The sequence below is a fragment of the Melozone crissalis genome, unplaced genomic scaffold (assembly GCF_028551555.1).
Source record: "Melozone crissalis strain CALT ecotype California unplaced genomic scaffold, PUWL_Pcris_2 ptg000045l_1, whole genome shotgun sequence".
Lineage (NCBI taxonomy): Eukaryota > Metazoa > Chordata > Aves > Passeriformes > Passerellidae > Melozone > Melozone crissalis.
Genome location: NW_026535823.1, coordinates 24744463 through 24771919, shown reverse-complemented (window position 1 = coordinate 24771919; position 27457 = coordinate 24744463). Strand labels below are relative to the sequence as shown.

At 43.7% G+C, this 27457-nt stretch overlaps 2 protein-coding genes across 2 annotated transcripts; both read left to right on the top strand.

Annotated features, from left to right (window-relative positions):
• Positions 1–249: 249 nt before the first annotated feature.
• Positions 250–16168, top strand: EFCAB14 (EF-hand calcium binding domain 14). Its single transcript, XM_054286183.1, has 11 exons — positions 250–500; positions 1390–1538; positions 4485–4630; positions 6243–6341; positions 8004–8114; positions 8676–8756; positions 9627–9818; positions 10576–10656; positions 11502–11616; positions 12444–12575; positions 13404–16168. The coding sequence occupies exons 1-11, from the start codon at positions 325–327 to the stop codon at positions 13577–13579; spliced, it is 1458 nt and encodes a 485-aa protein (XP_054142158.1). The 5' UTR covers positions 250–324; the 3' UTR covers positions 13580–16168.
• A 646-nt stretch (positions 16169–16814) lies between these two features.
• Positions 16815–26921, top strand: ATPAF1 (ATP synthase mitochondrial F1 complex assembly factor 1). Its single transcript, XM_054285706.1, has 9 exons — positions 16815–17023; positions 18064–18172; positions 18710–18760; positions 19449–19511; positions 20139–20189; positions 21973–22020; positions 22903–22998; positions 23589–23696; positions 24848–26921. The coding sequence occupies exons 1-9, from the start codon at positions 16815–16817 to the stop codon at positions 25040–25042; spliced, it is 930 nt and encodes a 309-aa protein (XP_054141681.1). The 3' UTR covers positions 25043–26921.
• Positions 26922–27457: the final 536 nt, after the last annotated feature.

Genomic DNA, 27457 nt, shown 5'->3' with positions numbered 1-27457 from the left:
GACTCGAACCCGCAGCCCTGCCCGCGCCCGGCGGCCCGCGCGGGGCGGTCCCGCGGCGGCCAGTGGGAGCGCGGCTTGCTGGCAGGCGGGCGCGGCGCGGCCCGAGCGGCCATGGCGCGGGCGGGGCGGGCGGCGGCCGCGGGGCCGGGCGAGCCGCCGCGGGGCCGGCGGGGGAGCAACAGCCGCGGCCCCGCGGAGCGCCTGTAGCCGCCGCCGGGCCGCAGGCTGGCGAGCCGGGGCGCGCTGGCGGCGGCGGCGGCCGAGGAGAAGGAGGAGGAGGCGGGCGGGAGCCAGCCGCCGGCCGCGCCGCCGCCCCACAAGAGGATGAAGAAGCGGAAGGAGCTGAACGCCCTCATCGGCCTGGCCGCCGACGGCCGCAGGAAGAAGCCCGCCAAGAAGGGCTCGGGCCACCGGCTGCTGCGCACCGAGCCGCCCGCCTCCGACTCCGAGTCCAGCTCCGAGGAGGACGAGTTCTCCGGGGCGCGGGGCCGCTGCGGAAAGTGAGTCCCGGCGTGCGGGGCCCTGCTCGGACGGGTCCTGCCCCGGCTCCGCGGCGCGGCTGCGCTGCCTGCGGCCGGTCGGCTTCGCGGCTGGGGCTGTGAGGGGGCGTGTGGGGCTGGGGACTGCCAGGGACACCCGGAGCGTGTCCGACCCCGCAGGTCGCCTGGCTGGGGACAGATGTATTATCGGGTCGCAGAGTGGCTTGGCTTGGAAAGGACCTTAAAGATCATCTAGTTCCAAGCCACGGCTAGGGACAGCTCCCACTGGACCATCCTTTGGCTTTTTATTATTTTTTTTCTGTTTTGTGCTCCACGCAGCACAAGCCCTTGTGGACTAAACTTGGGGAGATGCTGGGCGCAGTATCCCGTGCGTGTGTGTGCTCAGCCTGCGGGCTGGCAAAGTGCTGCTTTTCTCGGGGATGTGCTGTGCTTTTGCCAGTAAATAAGCTTTTCAGTTAAGTAACAGCATTAATAATGGGCCTCTGTGCATACCTGAAGGTAGGCATGTCTCAGGGAAACCTGGGCTTTCACAATTTAGAACGCTCTAGAAGTAACATTATGGTAATTCCTTGTCTCCGAGCGTGTTTTTCAAGCTATCAAGCAGATGTACCTGGCATAAGTTTATGTCGGCAGAGCAGGATATTTTAGTAAAGGAAACCTGACAGCTGCTTTTAAATATGCTAGATGTGCCTATTGAGGATAAACTGAATAGAGAGTAACAGCCCTGACCTGACTTCATAGCTTTATTTACTCCTGAAAATGCTCTTTGTTAGCCCTTGCCAGCCAAAATGTGTGTGGTTAAAATGCTGTCCCTTACTTTGTAGCATTTAAAATAACACTTTTCTAGGCACTGCTGTATACTGACAAGCTGTTACTTTGTTTTCTGCAGGGGAGACTACCTGCGGTGCTGCAGGTTCTGTTACCCTTTATGTGCGTTTGTCATTCTTGCTGCTTGTGTGGTCGCGTGTGTTGGCTTAGTCTGGATGCAGGTGGCTCTCAAGGAGGACTTGGATGCAATAAAGGAGAAGTTTCGAACTAGTAAGTATGAATGTAGCTACTATTTCACATTTTCTTTGGTTGCTTGTTCAGTCGAAGTCTGAAAATACTGAGTAGACAAATAACATCGGAATTGAGGAGTGCTCTGAGCCAAGAACAGAGAAGCTTGGTGAATCTAAGGTGAATGCTAGATATTCTTGCCTGCTCTGTTTCTTTTGAGGAGCAGGGACACTGGACTGGGTGGGCCTGTAGATACTTGTGAATACATTTCTAAAATTCCTGACTTTGGTCTTCAGAGTGCTCTCTTCCAAAGGACAAGCTCTGATCAGACATGTCAAAGCAGTCTAGGGAATTCTGAAAAAAAAAAAAATTTTGGTCTTGTCTTGAGCTCTTTTAAAACCTCTGATACTTGCTCTGTAATTCCTGCCATTTGAATGTTGCTTCAGTACTATGTTTTCTCTCTGTATCCTCTGAATGTTTATTTTGCTTGCACTGACCTGTTCTTGTTCAACTTTTACATCAGATTGCATGTGGTGTGGAGTTAATATGTTTAATGTTTTGAAGGGTGGAGTTAAGATGAAGTGTTTTGCTTGTAAAGTTCAGGTTTTCTCTGTCCATGTCAAGATTCCCATGCCAAGATTTTCAATATAGTAACTTCTGTAGGCTGAGGTACAACAAATGGTGATATGTGCATGTAAGGTGTGCTCTTGGCTCTCTGTACCTCACCTCTGGGCACAAGATATGTTTTGGTGCCTTATGTTGTGTTTGGAATCCTGTGTATATTGAAAAAGGTGAGCAAAGGAGTTGTCTTGGTTGTGATAAAAGAGGCATTGAGGAAGTGTGTGTAGAAATTCTTTGGTGTTGGTGTTTGGGTGTTCCTGTTAGGAGTGCGAGGTGGGAGTTGTCTGCCAAGGTGGAACAGGCTGGCAGGGTGTGAGGGAATTGCTGATAGGTGTGCTTTTGTGTTAACTAATACTGAACTCTAAAAGTTAGCTGTAGCTGCTGTCCACCCATTCTGTGGGATTCCTTCAGTTCCAGGTGCTGCTTTGAGGATGTTTCTGTGTTCTGGGTCAGGACCTGCTGCTCTTCATGAACTGCTCCCCTTTAAGGGTGTGCTGCTGGTAAAAGTTTAGCACCAGGACAGCATTTGTTGGCTTTGGTGTAGCTAAGTTTCATCATTCCTGTTGGACACAGAACTCTTTGTTACAGCAGCTGTTCTCCCTGTCTGGCAATTACAGATGGCCTTGTTTTCCTCTTAATAGCTCTGATAGAAAAGCTGTGCATTTAATGCTTTGCCTGGTGATAAACGTGTCAGATTTCCTTGCCATCATAATGCCATGCCTAGGAGCTGGATGGGAGCCTCATAATGAGGCACAGAATTTAAATACAACAACAAAAAAAGCAGGCAGCAAGAACAACCTGGTTCTCAAAGGTAACATTTTGCCTTGGTGAAATGTGTGGGTGAATAGAGAAACAAATGCAGGTGACCTCCATCTGTCATACAGCAAGTTTGGAAAAGGAACCTTTCTCTGAATCTTCATCCAGACTTTTTTCCCCATAAGAGCAGGTGTTTGTGACAGTATTTGGTATGTTCTGCCATCCTTTGCACAAAGTAAGCATGGGATGAGTGCTTTTTATAAACAAGATGTCTTTGCATCAAGTATGTTTGGAACAGGAGGAAGTCATGTAGTGTTTTCCCTTCAGTTGTCAGCAGTGATGCTAAGAACACGGGGCATTTAACCTTCCTAGTGCCCCAAAAAACTCTTCAGGTGGAGTCCCACTGTTCACAGTGAGAGTGACAAAATGGAAAATAATTTGTCTACAAGAGCCTATAAATACATGTGACTTAGTGTGAGCTGCTTGTGTCGAGTGCACAAATTAGTTCTCAGTCTGTTTTGGCTAAAATACACCTTTCAAGGTCTTACCTACCCAGAAGCATTTGGACTTTGGGTGATCCAGTGCAGAGATTTCTTTGCACCTAGAAAGTATTTCTAGAACTTGCTTAAAGAGAACTGAGGTGGATTTCTGAATATGCCCAGCTTTCCAGTTTTGTGTGCTTGGGCTTCTCCTTTTGACTGGATGGGTCACACTTGGAAGTTTATTCTGGGATCTGCCAGCTACACATCACACAGGTGCCACTGCTCTTGGTAGTCTGCTCTGAACAAGGGCTGATTGTTGTGGAGCTTCCCAGTGCTGCCTTACAGGGTGGACGTGCAGCTTTTGGAGAACTCTGTCATCTTCATCTCAAAACCTTTGCTTATTTGTTTCTCAGACCTAGGGATTTAGGATTGCCTCACAGCACAGCTAAACAGCTTAGTCACTGCAGATCTGGAAGAGCTGCATTTCTGAGGCTCTCTGGAATTGCTGTGAGCTGCATGTTTCCCCCTTCCTGTAATATTAATTGCAGTAATAACTGACTTAATTTCCAAGGACCTTGTTTACTGATTTGTTTACCAACAGCATTAGTGCATAAGCTTATACATTATTTTTTCAATTGTCTTTATGTCACACAGAGCAACTAATTACATTAATCTCCTTGGAATTCACTTCATTGTCAGCAGCCCCTCTGCAGGCTTGGAAAGGACACTGAGGTTCATTTCACCTGCCTCCTTTGCCCTGGGACTGTTGGCAACTCTTTATTCACAGGCCCATTACTATTTCATGTTCCCCTGTGGAGGTAATGCAAAATAACTGCACTAAATAAAGACCTACTGAGGTTTGCCAGAATGACAGGACTATGCAAAGTGTTAAATTTAGTACAGTCTCTCTGGGCTCTCTCTGCAGATATTGGTACTCTTAAAACAAAAAATAGCTGTCATTCTGAGAAAACACTGAATCCAGACTGGCAATAAACCTGTATATAGAAACTGTTATTGCCTTCTTTCACTGCTGTGGATGTTGTTGTTTGTAATTTATTTTATGCCTTTTAGTGTTGTTTGCCTGGATCTTTGTTTTGGTTTTCTTTTAATTATTTCTTCATTCTTTTAGTGGAATCTAATCAAAAGACATCATTCCAAGAAATTCCTAAACTGAATGAAGATTTGGTGCAGAACCAAAAGCAGCTAGAACAAATTGAGACTGGAGAACTGGGGCTGAGTAAAATTTGGATCAATATCACAGAGATCAATAAACAGGTGAGAGGGAATCAGTCCTTAATTTTGAAAAATAATAAAATATTCCATTCAGTTCTTTTTTAATAGAAATTAATTTTATCTAAGGACTTCTGTAGCCATATATGTAGCTTTTATTTTTAAAGTTCAAATAGAATATAAACCTCATTATAAACAAGCAAAAAACAGCTTGAGCATCCAGCTGGGCTGGAGACTGATCACAAGAGGAGAAATTGCATAACTGGTGGGGGGAGTTCAGGCAGAATTTAAAAGAACCCAAGAACTGTGCAATTCTTACTTTTCCTGCCAAATAATTGTGGTGTTTATGATGAGAGATTTGACATTTCAAATTTCTGAGAGCATTTTGGAAGTGTGGGAAAGAGTTACCTGCCTCAGAGCAAGCTCCTGTTGCTGCAAACTAAGGCCTGGTGTCCTGTGAGTATAAAAGCTGCTGACACACACTCAGCCTCTGAGCTGGTGTAAATCTTGGCTCTGTTGATGGGGTTAGAGCTAAGCCACTTAGCAGAGAGCTCTTTGCTCAGCTGCTCTATTAACTCACACTTCAAATGAAGCACCCAGCAAGGCTTTTACTGCAATTTCTGCCCTGCAGGGTAAAAGTTCAGAGCTGCTCACAGTGAATGGTATCAAGAGGTGTGTGGGGGGAACTCTTCTTGAGCCAGCTGCTCTGGTTTAATTTGTTAGAGTACTGAAGTTCCTGCTTAGATTGATTTTTCTTCAGTCCCTTGTGGTGGTTAAGTGCTCACTGGAGCACATCTGAAAATTTGATTTGCTTTCTTTAGCATCTCACTGTTTTAGCCACAGTTATTCAGGCTCTTCATGAGACTTAAAATGCTCTTATCTGCACCTGGCTGTTAAAGATACTTGCACGTGGTTCTTGCAGGCCCTCAGGTTACTTCAGGGTCTGGTTACACTCTGAGCCAGATCTTCAGGGGATCAGAATTTTCTTGCTGTTTTTATTTATCTGTGAATTGTTGGGATGTGCTGCTGGGAATAATCTCAGCTGGTGTTCACAGCTGTGAGCTAGAGAGCCTGCATGCCAGCTGGTTTGCATTGACCTAATGTAAAATTAGGATCTTTTCCTCAGCTTGCAAAACAACTTTGTTTTTTAACCAGAAGAAAGTGAATTTTAGTCTCTGTTCCATGGGTGTAGTAGCAGAGGGTTTGGGTGATGGGTGCAACTTTGCTGGAGAGGTTGCATGGCTTTGCTGGGTTTTGCCAGACAGGTTTCATTGCTAAATACAGAAGTGGGTGATGGTTTCCTCCACATGAAGACTTCTTGCACAATTCTTTAAGTCTTTCTTGGGCATCAGCCTCTCACTAGGAGGATGAATGTAAAACTGGCAAGAGGGTACCTTACTAAAAAGAAGGGTTTTCTGTGGCTTTCATTTGGTTTTAAAAAATAGTTAAATAAAAACTTGCCCTTTTGTAAGAGGCAGAATATTTTTAATGTAGCCTAGGCAAGATTTCTAACCTAGAGATAGGGGTGGTTTTTGTGTGCACATGTGTAATTTTGTATTGCCTTATGTTTTAATGCTTCACATTAAGCCATCATTATTGGGGGAGGTCAGGATCAGGATTGTGCTGCCTAATTCTAACTACTCCTTTTTGGTTTTAGATATCACTATTGACCTCAACAGTAAATCATCTCAAAAACAATATAAAATCTGCTGCTGACCTGATTTCTCTTCCCCTCACTGTAGAGAAACTTCAGAAGGTAAGTTCTGTAAATGTAGCTACCACTAAATGTGTTCTGTGTGTTAAGCTGCAGCTGGGCTCTTGGGGTAGCACTGACAGCAGGAGCTACCTGAGTTGCAAGGAATATTTGTCTTAAAATTTGACTTCATAAATTGTATGGTCCTAGCTAAAAAATGTAAAGGCTTTGTTTATCCCTTTTGGAGATGCATTTGTTTGTATTGTGCTGTCCCATTGGAGCTGATCTTTCTAGTTACTTTCTTTCAAGTTGTTAATCTTAATATCATGTGAGACACTTGGAAAAAGTTTTATAACTGCATGCAAATAGCTGGTTTGTTTAACTTTTTAAATTGGAAAATGAAATGTTTTCTGTTAATACAATGTCTGACTGTGTGCCTTGCTGAGCATTCTTTACCAAAGAACTGTCCTGTTTATTTAGGTTAAAAGAATGGCTTCTTGAAATGTGCCTGGTTATTCCATGGCAGTTCTGTTTATTTAGCAATAAACATTTATGTTGGGCTAACACCTAATGTTACTCCAGTCTTTGTGGCATTATGGGTTGCCACATCTCATTTCCTATCCCTACAAAATTAATGTATAATTAACAAGATAGTGTCATGCAAAGCAATGAGAGTGGTGTGGCTGATGGGGCTGCCAGGATTTCTTTTTCTGGGAGGAGTACAAAGCTGTTTCCTAAGCTCCTTATTTGCTGCTACAAGCAGGCTGGATTTTCACAGTGTCCTGGTCAGAAGCAAGTCTGAAGGCATGTTGCTGTCAGGAGGAGTGTGGCCAGCAGCACCAGGGCAGTGGTTGTCCTGTACTGGGCATTGCTGAGGCCACACCTCAAATCCTGTGCCCAGGTCTGGGCCCCTCAGTTCAGGAAGGACATTGAGGGGCTGGAGAGTGACCAGAGAGGGCAGTGGAGCTGGACAGGGGTCTGGAGCACAAATCTGAGGAGGAGCAGCTGGCGGTGTTTAGCTTGGAGAAAAGGGGGCTCAGGGGGGACCTTATCACTCTCCACAGCTCTCTGAAAGGAGGTTGCAGCCGGGTGGGGGGTCAGGCTGTTCTCTCAAGTGACAAGGGGAAATAACCTAAAGCTGTGCTGGTGGAGGTGTAGATTGGATTACAGGAAAAATTTCGTCACTGAATAGTTTGTCAAACACTGGCTGCACAGGGAGCTACTGCAGTTGCTGTCCCTGAGGATATTTAAAGGACATGGATAGGAGCATGGGGACACGGATTAGTGGTAGACCTGGCATTGCTGAGTTAACAGCTGGACTCAGTCTTAGAGGTCATTGCCAGCCTAAGTGATCCTATGACAAGATTGCCTTTCTTATGTGGGATTTGGTTATCTTGAGCCTTTTTCCTTGTAGGTTCCATTCCTGGAAATAAGGATGCCTGCTGGTGTTAAAATCCTGAGGGATTACTGAGGGAATTCCTCTTGGGCAGTGGTTTTTGTCCTTACTGCTGAAGGTGTCCTGAGGTCCTCCAGGGCGCAGGTTGCAGTGGGTGTAGTTTGCAGTTTTGAGTGCATAAAAACTTCCAAATTCTTCAAAGTCATGTGCCTGATTTTGTGGCAATCTGCTTGCAGTTTCACTAACAAAATGTTGTTTTTAACTGATTGGTACTTTGGGACAGTGCAGTTTGGGGAAGGCTGAGCTTTCTATCATCTTTTTTATTGCAGACTGTAGCCAACATAGGTAGCACCCTTACCAGTGTGGCTCATGATGTTGAAAATATACAGACAGCTATTGAGGAATACAAGAAATCCATAGAAATACTCCAGAATGATGTGGTAAGAAAAATACACAGCTTTCACAGTGCCTAATATGAAGCAAGTTAAAAGAAATGCTTGAATTTTGGGGATGTCAGAATATTGATATAGTTTGTTGGTTGGATGAAGCATCTCTATTAGGATGAAATGACTGACTGTCTTCAGCAGAAACTACTCACTGTGTTTATCCTGACCTCTCACTTGGTATTATTGAACCAATAATTACAGTTTTTCAGCTAAACTGCAGTACAAGAATTCTCTCAGATAAAATCTGAATTAGACACATAATTAAGCTTGATTCAGTCAGTGGGTGCTCTGAAAACATTGCAGATATGGCAGCATGTATGGTAACAGTGAAATGTGTATCATAATACTTCATTAAATGGGGAAGAGTTAATTAGGGGGGTTTAATGAGAATAAATTTGGACCTTAAGTGTTTAACTATTAGCCTAGTTAAGATACTGCATGCACAGCAGTTTGAGAGACTCTGCTTGTAACCAAACATCCTTAGCTACAGTCTGCCAGTTATTAAACAGTTATTCACAATGATTTTGTAACACATTTTTCTACTTCTTTCCTTAGAAGGAATTAAAACAGCTGCCTTCACTTCCCTCCACTGTTGTGCCAAGGACTGAGGGAAATCAGACAGAATACTGGAAAAAGGTATTTTTCTCCCTTGCATAAGGAATTTTGGTACAAGTGTCATGGATATGTGACTTACCCATGTGTTTTGCAGTACTGTAGTGTGCAAAAAGTGTGTTTTTTATCAAGACAATGCAGATAGCATGCTTTAAAGCAAATAATAAAATAATTTTGCTCTAGTTTGTTCCTGTGTACGTGCAAACAGGAAAGTGCCCTGGTCTGAGAGAGGGATTTTTTTGTGTTCTGATGGGTGAGGAGTAAAAAGAGTGAAACCAATATCAGACAAATTATAGGTGTGCTTTGCTAAAGTAAATGAAAATAAGTTAAAGGCTTTTAGTGGAGTGGATTTTATGGCAGGTATTTGCTAATCTGAGCAAACTTGGGAGTGGCATGTACTGAGTCACTCTCACTGTAATGAGGTATGGAAAACATTAATTCAGCAACCAAAAAAAAAATAAAAAGGTTAATGTGTAGGTGTTCAGCTGAATGGGCTGGAAGAGAATGACTGCATTTACTTACATTTAATACAGTCAATATTTTCCTCAAAAATAAATCCTATATATAAATATGCCCAGTACATGCTTTCTTGGGAAAAATCATTGTGTTTACAAAGCTTGACCTGGAAAATGAGATGAATAGGCTTTCTGTGTTCACTGCACAGCTGAAGTGATTATATTAGCAACAAAGAGGTTAGCCCTGGGGAAGAATCTCAGTTTCAAACTTTTAGAAAGTTAGAATAACTTTCTGGAAGCTTCCAGTTGGATGTTTTCAGTGGTGTCAGAGGAGAGCCAGCCCGAAGTCTGCCCAGTTAAACTGGGTCAGTCTTGTTGTTAATAGCAGGAGTTGCTGCAGAGGTTGGGTAAACTGACACAGGCTCTGTTTATATTTCAGGAAAGCCAGGCACTGCATGCAGCTTTGGAGCAGCTAAATAATACTGTAGTGGTGTACCAAAAGTTGAATGACATCAAGCTTCTAAATGTGGATTCAGCCATTGGCAACCTCAGCCGGAAAGTTACGCTGTTGGAAAACTCTCCCCTGGTTGTGAAAAACCTGGACAAAAGAGAGAACTCATCCACCATGGTGGTAAGGGTTTGGTGGCTCAGGGTGTCTCCTCAGGCTGCTACTTCCCTTACACTGCAGATACAGCTTTTCAGAGCTAACTCAAGAAAATGTCAGAGTGAAACTTGAGATATTTAAGAGTTCATTTATAAAAGGCTCGAGTTTGTTCCTGAACAGATAACCAGCATTAAGAGTGTCTCAGGAGCAGTATTCTATTTCTTTCCTGCAAAATCTACAGGAAAGTGTCCAAAATACTGTGGCATTAAGAGTGTCTCAGAAGTAGTACTTAATTTCTTTCCTGCAGTATCTACAGGAAAGTGTCCAAAACACTGTGACATTTAAGAATTGGGTGATTGTTTTATGAGGCAGGATTCACAGACTGAGCTATGTTTCAGGAATCACTCTGGCATAGATAAGTTAAGACCCACTGAGGGGCTAAATGGGACTCTGCATTTGTTCAATAGTGGTTAAATTCTAAAAAAACCCAGTAATAAAAAAACCCTTATAAATAAGTTCATAAATTCTCCTTCATAAATTCTTCCAGTGTTTTCTGTTTGCCACACTGGGGTCAGTCTGTGAGAACATGTTCTGTATGTTTAACAATAAAGGCACATGCTGACGTTGCTGTGGTAAGTTATATAACCCATTTTTATGACTTCATGTTTATTCTATAATGTACCTGCCCTGGCTTATCTCTGCTTAATGTTTGCCAAATTTGAAAGAAACTCTGTTGTAGAAAATAAAAAACACATGAGTAAACTCTGCTCTGTTTTTTCTCTAGGGGAATAATGCAACTACCTCTCTAAAAGTGGAAAATGAAGATCAACTAGATAGTGAAACTCAGTCAAATAAAGAACTGAAGGTAAAGTAAGGAAATACAAATTACACTGGATTAGTAGAGCATGTAATTGTCTTTCTAAAGATGTTTTAAATGGACCTTAATTGAGCAAAGGTCTGCAAAGAGGCACTGATGGAGTCAAGGACTTGCTGAGAGCCCCTCTCAGTAATGTTCCATCACTGGCTGGGAGTGAGTACAACTGAATGGCCAAACTGTGGGCTGGGAATAGGAGGGGATGCTGCTGCGTTTAGTTTCCATCTGCTGGAAAGAAGATGGGTGAGTGACCAGGCTGCACTGTCAGTTCTGGGCTTGTACTGATGCAAACTCAACCTGTCCTTGGGAATATACCCATTAATAGAGTAAGGGAGCTGCAGATTAAAAAATATGGTTGTTTTATTTTAGCAGAGATGCAGTGGCTCCTGCACAAAGGCATTCAGTAGTGCAGACAAACCTTTGAAACAATGATGCAGTTTAGTTAATGTGTAAGTGCTCACTCCCAAGTATGCTTGACTGTTTTATATTGCATCTTTCCAGTGTCTTGCTCTTTTCTGTAGGAAATACAGAAAGTAAACATCAGATGCTTTTGAAATGAATGTATGCAAAATAATTGACTGTTTTTCAGGTTGAGGTACTGATTCTGCTGTTTTCCTACAGACCATGTGAACTTATTAATTGTATCTTCCTACAGATTATTTATTTATTTATTGTTTTAAAATCTTGTTTATAATTTTAAACTTGATCAGCCTGGATACCTCAAAGTCAGTCAGAAGTACTGACATATTTTAAATTACTACCTTTTCTCCTTTTCTGGTCTTCTGCATTTACTGTAGAGGTGCATTTTAAGGTTTTTTTTTTCTGCACATATGCAGGAAGCAGGAACTACTAGAGATCCTCAGGTATCAAAACTAAAAGAGACTCTTCAGCTGATCAGTGCTCTCACAAGCAAGTCAGAAAATGACAGACCCATTGAGGCATCAAAGAATGGTAAGAATGTCTTGTAACACTAATCCATGAACCTGGAGCTTCCCTGTGTATTTCAAAGAATTACTAATTAAAGTGGATAATTAGACTGTTCCTTAAGATTTTGATGAAGGCTTTTTTAGTTAAAATGGTAGGAAACTGATGTTGCTAAAACAGAAAACTGTGTATGACTCCAAAAGTTTGAAGGTGACTTAAAAGGTGTATAGCAGGATTCACGTGGATCAATAGCTGGTGTTTGAGGGCAGGCAGTGATTAACTAAAACTTTATACCCAGTAACATCTGGTTTTGCTTTTTCAAAATGTAAGTGTGACAGAGAGGAAAGGTCTCTGCCTCTGCTGATTTCAGTTCTGCGCTTGGCTGAACATCAGATTTTTTAATACTTCAGTACAATAGAACTGTGCTGCTTGTTCTTTCCAAGCAGGTGCTTGGAAGCCTACACCTTGTTGTTGGGGAATGTTGGTATTGATAAGGTGAAAGCAACCCAGATGCAATTTGCTTAATGAAGCTTCTTCAGCACCCTCAGAGTGGGGAGCAGAAAACACTCCCAAGTCATTCTTTTTATGGGAGTTTATAAATAGTAAGTAAATAAACACCTCCTAGTACAGAATGAAAGATTAAAGCTGTGTGACTGTTCTTTCAATTAAAGTGAAAAGGGACAACACTGCTGCATTCTGAAATATTGCAGCTACAATATTGCTACATTCTGAATAGTCTTATCCCATGGAGCTACTGTGATTTTAAAAAAATCAGTCTTACTGGATTTTTATTTGGTTTAGGTAGGTGTAATTCTGTGGAATTAGTAAGACTAATAGAAATTGTTTTGTAACAGTTGAAAGTAGTCAGACAACTACAGCAAAGCCCACAGACCTTTCAAGGGTGGCTTCAAGGTCAGCTGGTGACAACACAGAGAGAAATGGGCAGCTGAGCCATCTGTCCTTGCCAGGAATTTCCAGCATCGAAGGTATGTCTGTTTTGGGCTGACCTTTTCTTCTGAGTATTTCATGTAAATGTTTAGAAGAGGATAAGTATAAACATTCTGGGAGGTGTGAGGTCAGTTTTAAAAGCTTGAGAATAATGGGGTTTTTTTTGTTTTTTAAAGCAATTAAGAAAGAAACTGAAAGAAGAGCATGTAGAAGAAAAGAAAGTGATTTTTAAGCAGGAGTATGCATTATTAGTGAATTATAATTGTTTTGAGTACCAAAGTATTACATTGAGTGCCCCAGAGACTGGGAGGAAAGTCAAGGGCAGAATTACCATGCTGAAGGAAACAGAAGTAGCTATGAGTGTGTATGTTCTGGGGCTTTTTTCTGTTCTGTATTTTTTTTTCCAAGAGAACACTGTCTGGTCAGATGAATGGTTTCTGGATCTTGCTGTTCAGTCTCTTTAGCTCCTGTGAAAGGGCAACTCTTTGCATCAGGAAGTGAATAGACACTTTTCCCTTTATATCATCTGTCCTGTTGGTATAGCAACAGTCATTCAGAGCTTGCTTTTGTGGGGGATAACTGCATCTGTATGCAGTTAGTGGTTGTAAAATGGGCTGTTAGTTGTAGCCCAAAATGGGGATTACTTTCTTCAGATTTAGTGTAATTTAATCCAGAAATGTTCATGCTTTTTTCTCCTAAACTGTTACCAGCAGCTTGTGACAACACAGGAGGCAAACTCCTCACTCATGGATGCTGTTTGTAATCACTGGGTGCTAAGAGACAGTGCTGTAAAGCTGGGAAAGCAGCTTATAGGATATTCCTGCGGGTTTAGAAGAGCTGTTTCTCAGTCCTTGTTCTCTTTGCAGATCTTCAGAAACTGTTTGAAAAAGCACCTGCAGATGCTGATGGAAAACTCTCTTACAAAGACCTTCAAAAGCTGTTTGGCTCCACAGCCCAAGAATCACAGAGCTTTAAGGAGTTTGACACAGATGGAGATGAGAAATACACACTAAAAGAACTGAGATCAGCATTAGGTCTATAGGGTGTATGTTTAGGGATGTGATATTGGTGGATGTTACTGTAGCTAAAGGAAGCTACAGACATGAAAAACTATGGCTGCACTTTCCCGGTGTTTGACTGATCTTTGGAGCTAAATTACTGTACACATTGCCACCTCTTTTTCAGTTGCATTTATTGAAAAGAAATTTACAAATTTATATGTCAATAGGACATAATATTGGGACTTTGTTAAAATCAAGAAAATTCCCAAACTTGGAAACATTTTCCTCTCGTTATTTCCTTTTCAAGGGAGTTATTGCTTATAATTTAAAATGTGTACATACTAAAATAAAACTATGGTTTTATATTTCACTGAAATTTGCCTTAAATTAGAGAGCTGCACTTTATGTAGAGCAGAAGGGAAATCTGTCTTGTGAAGATGGGCTGCTTCTGCTTGTAAATATTTGAGATAGAGTAAATTATGCATACTTAAGGAGAAGTTGTGTCAGGGGCTGTGTTGGTAGTAATCTGTTTATAATGAGAGACTGAGCCTGGAATGAAGGTTTAAGAGATTCAGCTAAATTTCTGATTTTTACTAACTATATCCATGAATAAATTTGGCCTCAGTCAGAGGAAAGCAGGAGGGGTAAGTCATGCCCATCTATAGCAGGATGTATTTTTAAAGGGAAGAGTTGAAAGTGTTTTTATATCATGAGCCTACAGGAGCAATTAACTTGCTGAGTGCTTGAGTTTTCACTTCAGCGTTGTTTAGGCTTTGCTGTGTTGCATTCAGATTATATTTTGTGAGATGAGCCTGTCTATTTATTTTTTTTAAATGAACATATTTAATAGCTTTAATAGATGCTTAAGAGGTAAAAGCCTCCAGTGCAGCCTGCTGAGCAGCACCTGAGCAGTTCACATCTCAGTGATGCTCTGGTACACTCCAGGAGTGTGAGCAGGTGGGAAGGCCCAGAGAACACTTGGGAGCTCTTTCCTGGCTATTGTGACTGTGATCCCTTCTTGGTACCTTTATTTTTTGTCTCCTTGCCAGCAGAAGGATGTAAAGCTGTGTAGGCATGTGCAATCCCATCATCATTCTGTACTGACACATGGTTTGTAAGTGAGGTTTCCTTACTAAAGGAACTTAGATCATAGTAGTGGATCTAAACACAGAGTGTATTTATCACCTTCTGGAACATTGAAAAATGACTTTTGCAGAGGGGATTCTCTTGCAGGGTAGATGAGGGCCAAGTTGGGTAATTGTGCTCACAAATATTGCTGATCTTGTTAAGAGTTTTTTGCATGATTAGTGAGTTGAAATTTCCCACCTGGCTGAAATATCAGCTTATGAGGAAGTCAGTTCATAAATGTTGACTTTTATATTACTTTAGACTGGGTGTTTTATCAATAATTGTATTTTGGAAGTATGAAGCAGCAAAGGAATGTACAAATTGGAGCCCTGTTACCCATTTCCTAGGCTTCTTTCACTGTTGCTCTTTATCCTGTTTGGGTAATGCAGATGCCACCCAGTACCAAAATGCTTTTGATGTGACATTTGAAAACACCGTATTTAAAAACAAAACCAAACCAACCAACCTTGGCTTCAGAGAGGACAAGAAGCCAACACTTGCTTCTTGCCACTTCCCATACCCTTTTATACATTACTGTATAAATCCTTAACCAAATAAAGAAAAAAAAAGCAATAAAATGTAACCATTCTGATATTTTATTTGTACATACTGTATCATAGCCATATGCCAGAGTTTGCAGAATATTTTTGGAAGTTTATTTGTATGAAATTTAACTTTATCTTAAAATTTAAAAGATTATAGTACTGCCTTGTGAAAATCTTTTAGTGTTTTGTTTTGTTGCAGTCTGCTTTATTTTTAGAAGGCTTTTCAGCAAGCAGTAGTGGAAATGCCAGCTAAAGCTGCTGTGTGCTGTTGCACTGCCTGTGCCCAGGGAGCTCAGCTGGTCACACTGCTGGGACACGGCTGCCCAGGGCTGCTTCTTAACTTGCATGTGGAGGGCACAGTCGATGGCTGATTGCTGGGGTCACTTGGAGGATGGGCTTGTGCTGTCACTTAGACAAAACCCGAGCATTCCTAAATACAGTGGTTTGTTCTGTGCTGCAGCCTGGGGGCACCGGTCCCATCCCAGTGAGGTTTCTGCTATGCCGCTGCTCTCCATCCCGCACGCTTCCCAAAGCCCTGGTGCCAGGTGTGGGCAGGGCTCTCTCCCGTGTTTATTCACAGTGCAGATGAAAAGTCGTGAGTGTAGTAAATACACTGGTCCGGATCCCCTCCCTGCCCTAACTCGTGCCTGTGATGTGGTACCGAGGGGCGGCTGGATGCTCTGGGCAGCGAGTCCTTGAGAAAAATGCGATATCTGAGTGAAATCAAAACCAATGAAGTTGTGAGAGCAAACTGTAACAGAAAAAGAGCTCTGCCCTGCCGAGACTTGCTGCTGTGCCGTGATTCCTGGGTTCGCTTTCGGGCTGTACCTGTGGATTTGGGTGACCACTGTGTCCCTTCACCTGCGCCGGGAGCGGGGCCGTGCCCACCGCGCTTGTTGGCTCCGCGGCGCTCCAGCATGTAACGCGGCTTTGCTCTCAATAAAAGCTCCTTCCCAGCGTGCGGCTGCGGCCCGTTCCTGGCGGGGGAGGTGGGGCGGAGCGCGGGCCGGGCTGAGGGGAGCGGAGCGGAGGGCAGGCCGGGCTGAAGGCAGAGCGGAGCAGAGGGCAGGCCGGGCTGAGGGGAGAGCAGAGCGCGGGCCGGGCTGAGGGGAGAGCGGAGCGGAGGGCAGGCCCGACTGAAGGGAGAGCGGAGCGGAGGGCAGGCCGGGCTGAGGGGAGAGCGGAGCGCCGGCCGGGCTGGGGGAGAGCGGAGCGGAGGGCAGGCCCGGCTGAGGGGAGAGCGGAGTGCCGGCCGGGCTGGGGGAGAGCGGAGCGGAGGGCAGGCCCGGCTGAGGGGAGAGCGGAGTGCCGGCCGGGCTGGGGGAGAGCGGAGCGGAGGGCAGGCCCGGCTGAGGGAAGAGCGGAGCGGAAGGCAGGCCGGGTTGAGGGGAGAGAGGAGCGCGGGCCGGGCTCGAGGAGAGCGGAGGGCGGAGAGGGCTGAGGGGAGCGGAGCGCTGGCCGGACTGGGGGAGGGCGGAGCGGGCTCAGGGTAGGGGAGCGGAGGGCGGGTGACGGGAGCGGAGCGGAGCGGAGCGCGGGGCGGGCTGAGAGGAGGGGGGCGGAGCGGAGGGCGGAGCGCTGGGCGCGTGAGGGGAGCGGAGCCATGGCGGGCCCGCTGTGCCAGGGCTGGGGCCTGGGGGTGGCCCTGCGGAGCCGCGCCGCGCTCCGGCCGCTCGGGCTGCTGGCACCGCCGGCACGGGGCGTGCTGGGGCCGGCTGCGGGTTCAGGAACGGCGGCGGGATCGGGAGAGGCTGCGTTGGAGGAGAACCCCTTCTACGGGAAGTACCGGCACAAGATCCACGAGCTGCGGAGGTGGGCCCTGAGGGAGGGAGGAGGAGGAGGCGGGGCCGGGGTGGGTGGGTAGGCGGGGCCGGGGGTGGGCGGGGTTTTGCGGAATGGGCGGGCCTGGGGAGCGCTTTCCTGAAGGAGAGATGTGCTTCTGCTTTAGCTTTTCGCCCTCTTGAGAAACTCGATTAATTTAGGCCAATTGCCTTGAAATTGACATGCAGTTGACAGCAGGTCAGTGAGGATTGTCTCCTAGCGTGGTCATATTGATAAGAGATAGTTTTGCCAAGATTAAATTTAAATTTTAAGTTAACATGAATCAGTATCATAGTAAACAGTTTAGAAGGCCAAAGGATGTTAATCACCCAGCAATGCTCTCCACCTTTGTAAACCTTTGGGACAGGCAAAGAATACTCCAATTTTGGAAACCTTTGGAGCAGGCAAAGAGTATTCCAACTTACAGGCTTCCATCTTATTATAAAGGAGGATTTGGACAGAAAATGAGTGGGCAGAAGTTGAGTCTTATTTTAGGTGTAAGTCCATCTGCTGGCAAGGTAACAATGAGAACAGCCCATAGAAGAATCATGGGTTTGAATTATCCTGATAAAGATGAATTACCTTCCTTAGCAATATAAATCAGTGAACCAAAAGACTTCACAGACTCACTCACAGAACCATGGAATGGCTTGGGTTGGAGAGCACCTTAGAGATCAGCCACTTCCAACCCTCCTGCCATGGGCAGGGACAACTTCCACTGGGACAGGTTGCTCAGAGCCCCATCCAACCGGGTCTTGTTGAAATGAAGTGCCAAAAACAAATCCAAAGCCTTGGGTCATAGGAGATGTTGTGCAACAGCTTTCACAGTTTCTTAACTGTGCATTGATTTTTCCTGTTTATCGTCATAATTAAAACCTTAAGATTATTTATAAGAATGTTTTAATTATATGAATTTATGTCCAGTTGGACAGGGAGCAGGGAGGAGGACTAGGATGATCCTTGTGGGTCCCTTCCAACTTGAGCTGTGCCATTGCTCTGTTGTACTGTTAACAGTCCCTGTTCCAATTCAGGTCCAATCCAGATGTGTTTGAATCTCGCATGGAAAAAAGAAGTGAAGTGAAAAAGCAGCCCGTGGGACATTCCAAACAAGGAGAGTTTATCAGATGCATGGAGGAAAAGGCAAGGACAATTTTCTTTGTAAATCACATACACTGAAGCTCTAATGCTATTTTTCTGAGATCAGAGTAATGCTCCAAACTGGAAGTATCCCTATCAGAAGGAGCTCTGAAATTTCACTGTGTGATGGCTAAAAGCATTGTTCTGTACTCCTCTGTATTATTTTTTAGACTGTAAATTCCCTGCTTGAAACCTTGTTTAATTAGTTCCAGATTAGTTTGGCCAGAAGAATGACACAATCCTGCATTTATCATTTCTTAGTGAAAGCAAGAAAACAGTTCAATAATATTGGACCTAAAATGCACAATAGTTTCCTTTTGACTAATCCTTTGTGGCCTTGAAATTCATAATTCACATTAGGTTACTAATCTTATTTACTTCACCTAATCAATCACTTGTTTTATTAAAAATACACTGCAGTGATCTTCAAGTATCTTGAGCTCCCACTGAGGAGTTTTTGTCAGCAGGCAGGTTGTGTGTGGCAGGGAAGGCAAATCAATGGTATTAGCTGTAAAACTAAAGAGAAATGTTTTCTTGCAGGCAGAAAGCTTGGGCAGCAAGACATCAAAGGGAGGATTCACAAAGGATAAGGTAAGAAAAATGACCCAAGTGTTAGCAGGGTGGCAAGGCAAGGGTGTGGATTAACTTGTATTGCCACAGCCAGTTTCAGTCAAGAACACTTTGATATAAACCTGGTTCCTTATGCTGCATTTGAGTGTAAGATCTTGGTTTACTGTTGGGATCCCATTCAACCTTAAAACTCCTGGCACTCTGGGTTTTTATTGCTCTGTCCTTTTTCTGTGACAACCTGGAAATTCTTTCCAATTGGGGAATCTGTTCTGAACATGAAATGGAAAGGGTTAAGCTCCTTTTACAGCATGGAAATACATTTGCAGTGATCAGCCAGCCCAGGGAAAAGAGAATTCTATTTCACATTCTTGTATTTCGGTGACTCTTGAGTGTAAATGCCAAAGAGCACATCTTTGAGATGGCTGAAGGCAAAAGCTGCTCCTCTTGCAGCTTCAGTAGAGATCTGCACAACTGGAGCAAAGCATGTGCTGTCTCCTGAAAGAATCTATTCTGCCTCAGTGTGTGAATCCACTTCTCAGTGTGTTGCTGCTGTATTTTATTTGGCAATTAGAGGGACTAAGTAACACTATAAATTCAATTAAGCTCCCCTAGGTTGATTTTGTTCTCTGTAATTGCATCCATTCATTCTTGATTCTTAGAAGGTCAGAGAACTGCCATCATGCCAGATTCTTTGTGCTTTCTCTTGCAGACACTTGATTCAATTCTTAATGTTGAGATGGTGAAAGAAAAATCAGCAGAGGAGATAACACAGGTGATGGATTTAAATGGAATAAACTTTGCTTCATATCTGTGCTTAATAGTAATCTGTGTGTAAGGATGGAAGTTTTACTTAAACTGAAAAATAAAACACTGCTGTAGATGTGTATTTACAAAAAGCACATTCACATGGGGATCCATAGGAGAAGATAAAGTTTGCTCCATCTGGGTAAGTCCTCCTAGGGGGTACAGGTACACTGGGTATTGCCATCCTGCTGTGGTGAAGAAAAAGACTGTTAACACAGAGGAGCATCGTGCAAAGACTTGTCTTCTGTTGAAAATGTTTTGTATATTCTTTATTTAGAAAAACACCACCAAAAAAGTCCACCAACCAAAAATCACTAGTGTGATTTCTGGGAAAGATGTGAGAGGCACTAATGATGGTTAATAAATACTGAGCCACCTCTGAGCCCACTCTTGATTTCTGTTACCTGGTTGGCATCTGTCCTTTGGTACATCTGGAACCTTTGCAGAAGTACCTTGCATTAGCAGGAAAGTCAGGCCTGATTGAAAAATGACTTCCCAAAGTGCACTTACAAAGGTCAGTTGATGTTTAAAAGCATTTAACATTACTGCTAAATGCTGGACTTTAACTGTATCTCATCTTCTTTGTTTCCTACAGATTTGGAATCAGTATTTTTCTGCAAAAGACACAGTTTATGCTGTTATCCCTGTAAGTAGTTCCGCTATAGTTCTGCACTTGAAAAGCCAGCATGCAAAGCTTTCCTTTCCAACTGAGATTCTGCTGCTTTTAAAAGCAGTCAGTAAAGGAAAGTGAGGTTTCAAGAACAAACTTGCTTGCTGAGTGACTTTATGCCCCAAACAAAGGCTTTTGTTTTCAGAAATGCATATCCCTTTTTTTCTCACTCAGGGGAGTCTCAATAAATCAAGGACCTTTTTCTGCACACCTGGAATTTCCAGGCTTATTTTAATACAAGCCTCCAACACTTTTTGCAAGGCCGTAGTGTTTATTAAATAGCATTTGTATTTTTAGAGTTCTTTTTCTCAGAGTTGCTTGTTCCTTTGCCCTCTTCCCCACAGCACAGGCAGCTGCCTCAAGGTTAATGTGGCAGTCCAAGAGCACTTGGCTGGTAACTTGCATGTGGCTGATCACTTAGGACTTATTTCATACATTTACAATTATTGGCAGCACTGTCTTTCTTGAGATTGCAGGGTGTTTCCTGAGATAAGATCATACTTCTTACTCCTGGTAACTTTTCCAGATGCTAATTGTTCTTAGTTTGCATTAGGCAGAAGGAGACTTTTTTCACTATGGGGATTTCTCTTTATTCTTTTCTTCAGGGTCATTCTGTGATTGCGATCTCTTAAATCTGCCTTTTCACAACTGTGTGTTCCTCGAGTTCTTGAAACCTCATTTAGATCTGGGGTCTGATTTGTGATTGCATTGGCCCTTTGAGTTGCAGCTGAACTCAGTGGGAGGGAGTGTTCTAGATGTGTGATGTTCTGAATGCTCTGAAAGTGGAAGTGTGGGGTTTGAAGTCAAGCAGCCTCATGTTTCAGTTTTCCCAACATGTGGATGTTGTGAAAATAGTTTGATTTGCACTTTTACTGTAGCAGAGAGCCAAAGCCAAGGACTCCAGCTAAAATGCACGTCTTTCATTAGTGGGGCTGGCAGTGTGCTTCGGTGCACTGTTTTAGGAGGAGTGTTGGAAGCTTTTTAAGACTTCAATGCAAACCAGATCCCAGGCACGTTAGGAAGCAGTTCATGGTGTCATCGAGGAGAAAAAAACCCCTTTGTCTTTTGCCAGAAGCTTTTTGTTGGCTGAAAGAAAGCCCTTGCATAATTCTCCCATGCTCAAAAGTACACATGAAGGAATTTCTTCCTGATGAATGGCATATGTTTTCTTTCCTGAACACCTAAGAGTAGATATTAATATAGTGCTAGGAAGCAAAAAAAAAAAAATTAGGCAAAAGATTTGGGGAAACACAGAGAACACAATGAAATTGCCAGGTTTCATCAGGGCTGAAATAGAGTTGTGGTTTTAATTTAAACCTAAGCAATAAGTATGTTATTGAGTGTATAGATGGGCTGCATTTTTATACTAAGAACAGATGACAATGATGTAAATCCACAATTTGGAGCCAGGGATGTGTTGTCTCGCTCAGCTGTTGACACTACATGATGCAGTGGAGCAATTACTGAAAGAGGATGTAAGCCTCAGGCTTGGGGCCCCCACATCCCAGGCATGAAGCTCTGCATCCAAGGATTTTGCTGCTGCATCTTAGAGACAGCCTTGTTAAAGCAGGATGCTGATGGCTTTTAGGTAAATAAGAACCAAGTGCAGCTTTCCAGGCACTCATTGCCATCTGTCCCCACAGTGGGACCTTCTCCAGATGGAAGCTGTGCCCTCTAAAGGTTAATGAGGTGATTGTGAACAGCTCTGCATCCATGTTTGTGTTACTGAAATTGAACTTCTCTTTCTCCTTCCCCAAAGGCAGACAAGTTTGATTTGATGTGGAAGAGAGCCCAGAAGTGTCCATCGGTACGTACAGCAGTGTGGCTGTAGAGCTGTGATGCTCTTCAGAGCCTGATCCATTAACTTCCTGTGTTCATACCCATTGTATCAGCCTGATTAGTAAAATCCAGGTTCAAACACTTGTCCTGGTGCTCAGATAAAGCAGTGCCTATTCATATGTATGAAATATTTTGATCTAGATAGAAGAGAGGGAGGGTTGAGAGAGCAGCAGCACAGAATCTCCCAGGGAATGGAGACTTGGCTGATGCATTAGTCCTACCTACTTCACTTGCCAAGAGCAAGATCAAATGTATCTGGCTTCCTGAGCTACTTGGAGGTTGGGAAGTTATTTATAGCCTGAAGTGCATTTCTGTGCACTGCACTGGCATTCAGTCAGGTGTCCTGCAAGATTTTCTGCTCCCATGTTGTCCTTCCCTTGGTGTGGTAAAACGAGCAGGTCTGTACCTGTGGAGCTGGGTAGGCTGTGAATGTCTGGAGAGGAGATGCTTGCTGCCTGTTCTGGAGCAGCTGATAAAATGACAGGATTAAAAGCTCTGCTCCTTACCTTATATTTGACCATTTCTGCTGTTAGTTTTCTAGGTGAGAACAAAAAGGTCAAAGGCTGAATGTTCTCCACTGTCCTTTTTATGTCTCAAAATACTGACAAAAGTATTTGTCAAGATATTTGCTAATGAATTAATACTGATAGAGTAATTCTGTTTTATTGTGTGCTTTGAAGTCTGATTCTTGCTGTCCTTTCACTTGTGGTAGGCCAAAGAAACTCTTTTTTCTATTGTGGTTCTCTCACTAAAGCATTAATGCTTGAGGCCAGTGTGACATAGGCATCATTTTGTTCTGTGTAAGGGAAAATTGTTTTGTTTTGTTTTTTTTTTAATAATTTCTCTGCAGTTTCTATATGCTTTGCCAAGAAAAGAAGGCTATGAGTTCTTCGTGGGGCAGTGGTCTGGAACAGAATTACACTTCACTTCCCTGATAAATGTTCAGGTGAGTGTTTGAGACAAAAAGTTCAAAACTGACTTAGGATCCAGAGATAGATAGCATCAGCATATTGCAATATATGTTATTTACTAAGTAGTTTAGCCAACAGGTTGTCTAGCTTAACTTGAAAAGAATTCTCATGATAATAGGTGTTATTAATTACGGTTTAATTGTGCATTAGCTACAGGTAAATTAGGAAGGTTATGGGTATTAAGTGTCTCTGTAGTGTAGAGGATAATGAGGTAGAAATTTAGTAGACTCAAAACATGAGCAAGAGGCAAGCTTTTTAGAATTGTTTGTGCAAGCTACTTAAAATAGCAGTAGATGCTGTAAGATTAAATACTTTCCTAAAACTTGTGGGTTCTTTTAAATGCAAAATGGTCTTTAGTCAAGTTAAAAAACAACCTAACTCTGCAAATCCCCTGTTTTCTGTAAATACCAAGAGTAATGAATTTCTAATTGGAACTGACCCTTAAGCCCTGGGAAGGAACTGCCTCTGTGGCACTTAATGCCCAAAGTTTTGTAGTCAAGCACCCAGATCTGCAGTGGAGTGAAGGTTTTTATGGGATACTGACAGGTTTCCTTCTCTCCTTCAGACCCAGGGTGAAACTGCTCCAAGCCAGTTGGTCTTGTACCATTATCCTGATCTGCAGAAGGAGAAAGGGATAGTGCTAATGACAGCAGAAATGGACTCCAAGTTCTTGGTAAGAGAAGTCTGCTCATTGGCTTCCTTCATTTTATGCTGCAACTCCTCCTACAGTTTTGAATTGAAACAAAATTACAGTGAAGCTTTTCAAAGACCCTTTGCCAAAGAATGGTCTCACTCTTTTTCTTTAACCTAATGTACTTAAGGCTAGGGAAAGCCAGAAGAGAATCATCAGTCTTTGGTAATTTCAGTTCATGCATTCTTTTTTTTAAATTTGAGTATTACAGGTGATAGTTGCAAAAGAACAAAGCTACTGTTTTTCTGACAAACAGAAGCAAATTTAAATGAAAGCTGTTGCTACCTGCAAACAAGTTAGAACAGTGTTTGAAGCCTAATCCTGTTTGTCAAAGCAGGAGACTCCAGAGTTGTGTGTTCAGTGTGTGCACACCTGTGCTCTTTGCCTCTGTGTGGGCACACCATTATTGGCATAACTGTACCAGTGCCTGGACTGGTGGCACTGGGCACAGTAGTGGTGGAACAGAATGATTAAAATATCCCTCCTCTAACTGACCTCCTGCCACCCCTTGTGAAACAGTGAGTGGAGTAATTGGTGATGCTTCTCTTTTTCCCTGTTGGATCTCAGAGCAAACAATCAATCTTTGCAAGTAGGTCAGCTGTAAGAAGGGAAAAATGAGGATTTGGTGCATCTTGGAGTGGGCAGGGATCACAAAAGCCACACTTGACCTCTGAGGCAGATGCACAGCAGGACAGTTGCTGAAACACAGTGCTGGAGTGTTTAAGTGGGTCAGGAGCCACAAGGAGTGGTTTGTTAAGAGATTTCCTGAACTAAGGTGGCTCAGAGTTGAGCCACGTGGCAAGCAGGAGTGTGGCATTCCTTTTCCAGTGGGACAGTGGCACAGCCCCACCCAGCTGATGGTGACAGCTCTGTTCTCCCTGCCAGGTGGTCCAGGATGCCCAGTGCTTGTGACACAGCTCTGTTCTCCCTGCCAGGTGTCCCTGATGCCCAGTGCTTGTGACATAGCTCTGTTCTCCCTGCCAGGTGGTCCAGGATGCCCAGTGCTTGTGACACAGCTCTGTTCTCCCTGCCAGGTGGTCCAGGATGCCCAGTGCTTGTGACACAGCTCTGTTCTCCCTGCCAGGTGTCCCTGATGCCCAGTGCTTGTGACACAGCTCTGTTCTCCCTGCCAGGTGGTCCAGGATGCCCAGTGCTTGGCCAACCAGGTGCAGCTGTTCTACGCCACGGATCACTCCGAGACCTACGGATTGGTGGAGACCTTCAACCACAGATCCAGTGAATTCAAATACATGGCAGTTATAGCAGAGCTTGAGCAAAGTGGCCTTGGAAGAGAACTGAGACCTGGGCAGGCTTCTGACAAGTCATAGAGCCTGGCCTGTGGTGAAAGGAGCCAGCACAAGCAGGGGGTCCCAGGGGGAGTGGTGCAGTGTCTTCTGTTTTACAGCTTGGATTTGGCCACAGGAGTCTCAGACATCCCGGGAGAGTGACAGTCACGCCTGTCTGACACTGATGCAAGATGAGGACTTGGGCCGTTTGAACAACAGTAACTAATTGGTAAAAAATGGAGCCCAGTACTTCAGTGTAACTTCATCTGAAAGAGCCATTTTCCAAGTCTTGTAACTTCCTGCTGCCTGATGGATTGTGGAAACCTGAAATAAAGTGACAAAAGGGAAGCTATGTAACGGCTGTACTGACATCAGGAAAGAGATGACAACCAATGTTTCTTCTCAGTAAACGCATTTTAAAAGCCCTCCACCATTATAATTGCATGGTTCAGTGCTTTTTAATCTGTGTGGAATTCATACAGGCTTGTCCATCAAGAGGAAAGAATAGGAGCAATGGTCTAAGACAGACACATCTTTGTTTCTTTGTGAAGTTTGTTACACAGATTCTATTGTGGTCTAAGCTTTTCTCAGGATTAAAAAACCAGAGTCACTAGATTTGTTCTGGGAATTTTCTGCTTCTTAATTGATTTATTAATTGTGTCCTGTTGTGATGTTTCTGTATTTAAGGTGTTGTTTTTGCACAGTATGAACATGGGTTTATTTTTTTAGTATATTTTTAATAGTGTAGAGGAACCATTGCCTGTTTTACAGGATTATTTTTTCTCAGGCTGGCATCTAGTCAGCCAACTCACAAATGACATTTGAAGGAACAAAAAATAACTCTTGTTCCCACTTCAGGAAAAGCACTATCCTTAATAAAAGAAAGATGGACTGGCATAGTGACAGAGAGAGTCACCAGCCAGCTTCTTGTTTGTCAAGTGAAAAAAATGTCTTGGTATGAACATGCAGAGCTGCTTTAACACAGCAGCGTTGGTAAGAGCCTGGCCTTACAGACTGCAGCAGGTTGGGGGTTTCAAACCTGCCCCCAGCAAAAGAATCCCCAGACTGATGCTTTGAGCTTCTCTTGTGTCATTCCCAGCAGAGGCAGGCAGCACATCCATGGCCAAGGGCACTGCAGCAGTGTGATGTGCAGCCTGTGGGGGTTACCAGCACTGCCACCACTGCTCATGGGGACACAGGACAGCCAGGAGCTTCCAGGAGCCACTGAAATACTGCCCATGTCTACATCAGACCCCCAGCACTAACTCATCCTTAGCACTAATTAGCTCTGGGCCGCACTGCCCCTTGTCAGCCTGCTGGAGCTGGCAAGCATCCATCCCCTCCTTTGCCAGAGAAAGGGGGAAAGAGGGATCTGCAGTTTGTCTCTGTTGGAGGCTATGACAGGTGTCAATTTTCTTCATTAACCACAACCTGATATGAAGCTGTGATGAGTAATGAAGGTTTCTTGGAGCATCTTTTTGTTGTGTAGTTGCAGGATCCCATTGCTGTAATGCCCACTGTCACTCTGTACTTTCTCAGCCCATTCTTTCCCTTACATGGCCTTTGAAAGTCCCTTCCAACCCAGCCCATTCTCTGATTTTATGACATGAACACTTCAGCTGAGCACTAAAGCTACACACTGCAGTTTTATGTTGAGGTCTGTTTTACCACCAGCTCTTAGATGTTGGATGTGAACTCCTGTCCATTCAGGAAATTGCCAGATGTTTCTGGAAGAGGCAAATCTCCTGGGGCCTTGCTGAAAGGAGATGGCTTTGCTCCCTGGTGATGTCTTTTGGTTTCTGTTCACTGAGTGTGTGCAGAGCAGTCTGCAGAGCAGGGGAATAATTAATCAGAGGAGGTGTGGATAGGGCTGTGATAATCTGAACAGCAAATCACCTTTATTAAAAGGCATTTCTACTTCTGGTTTATGGTGTTCATGCTCCATTTATCATTTTTCCTTAGCTGATAAAAGGGCTGTTTTGATTAATAATTCACTTCCAGCTTTGAAAAAGTCAAAGCTGCTGCATTCATTTTTAATGCAGCTATAATGTAACATCCCTGAGAGTGAAATCTAAGGCTTCCAAATCCACACCTCAGCCTCTTTCTGAGCATAAAAGATCAAATTCTCAGGTATAAGGCTATAGTGATTTACCTTTAATTTTGAGTGGTGTTTTTAAAACCCGTAGTGAGATTTTTCCTAAAATAAGAACTTCTCCAGGGCTTAATAAAAGGCAGAAATGGCCAGTGATGAGCCTAAAATTGGGATGAAGACCCATAATAAAAAGGTCCAGCAAAATCTAATCCTCTGCCCCACTGAATGACTGCTGCAAGGAGGAGTAACCCAGCTGCAGAACTGGCCCTACAATCCACCCTTGCTGCAGAAACCAGCGGTGATTTGTGGCCGTGTGGCTTCTCCAGTGCCTGGGACACATTTGTGCATGAACTGTGCTGCTGACC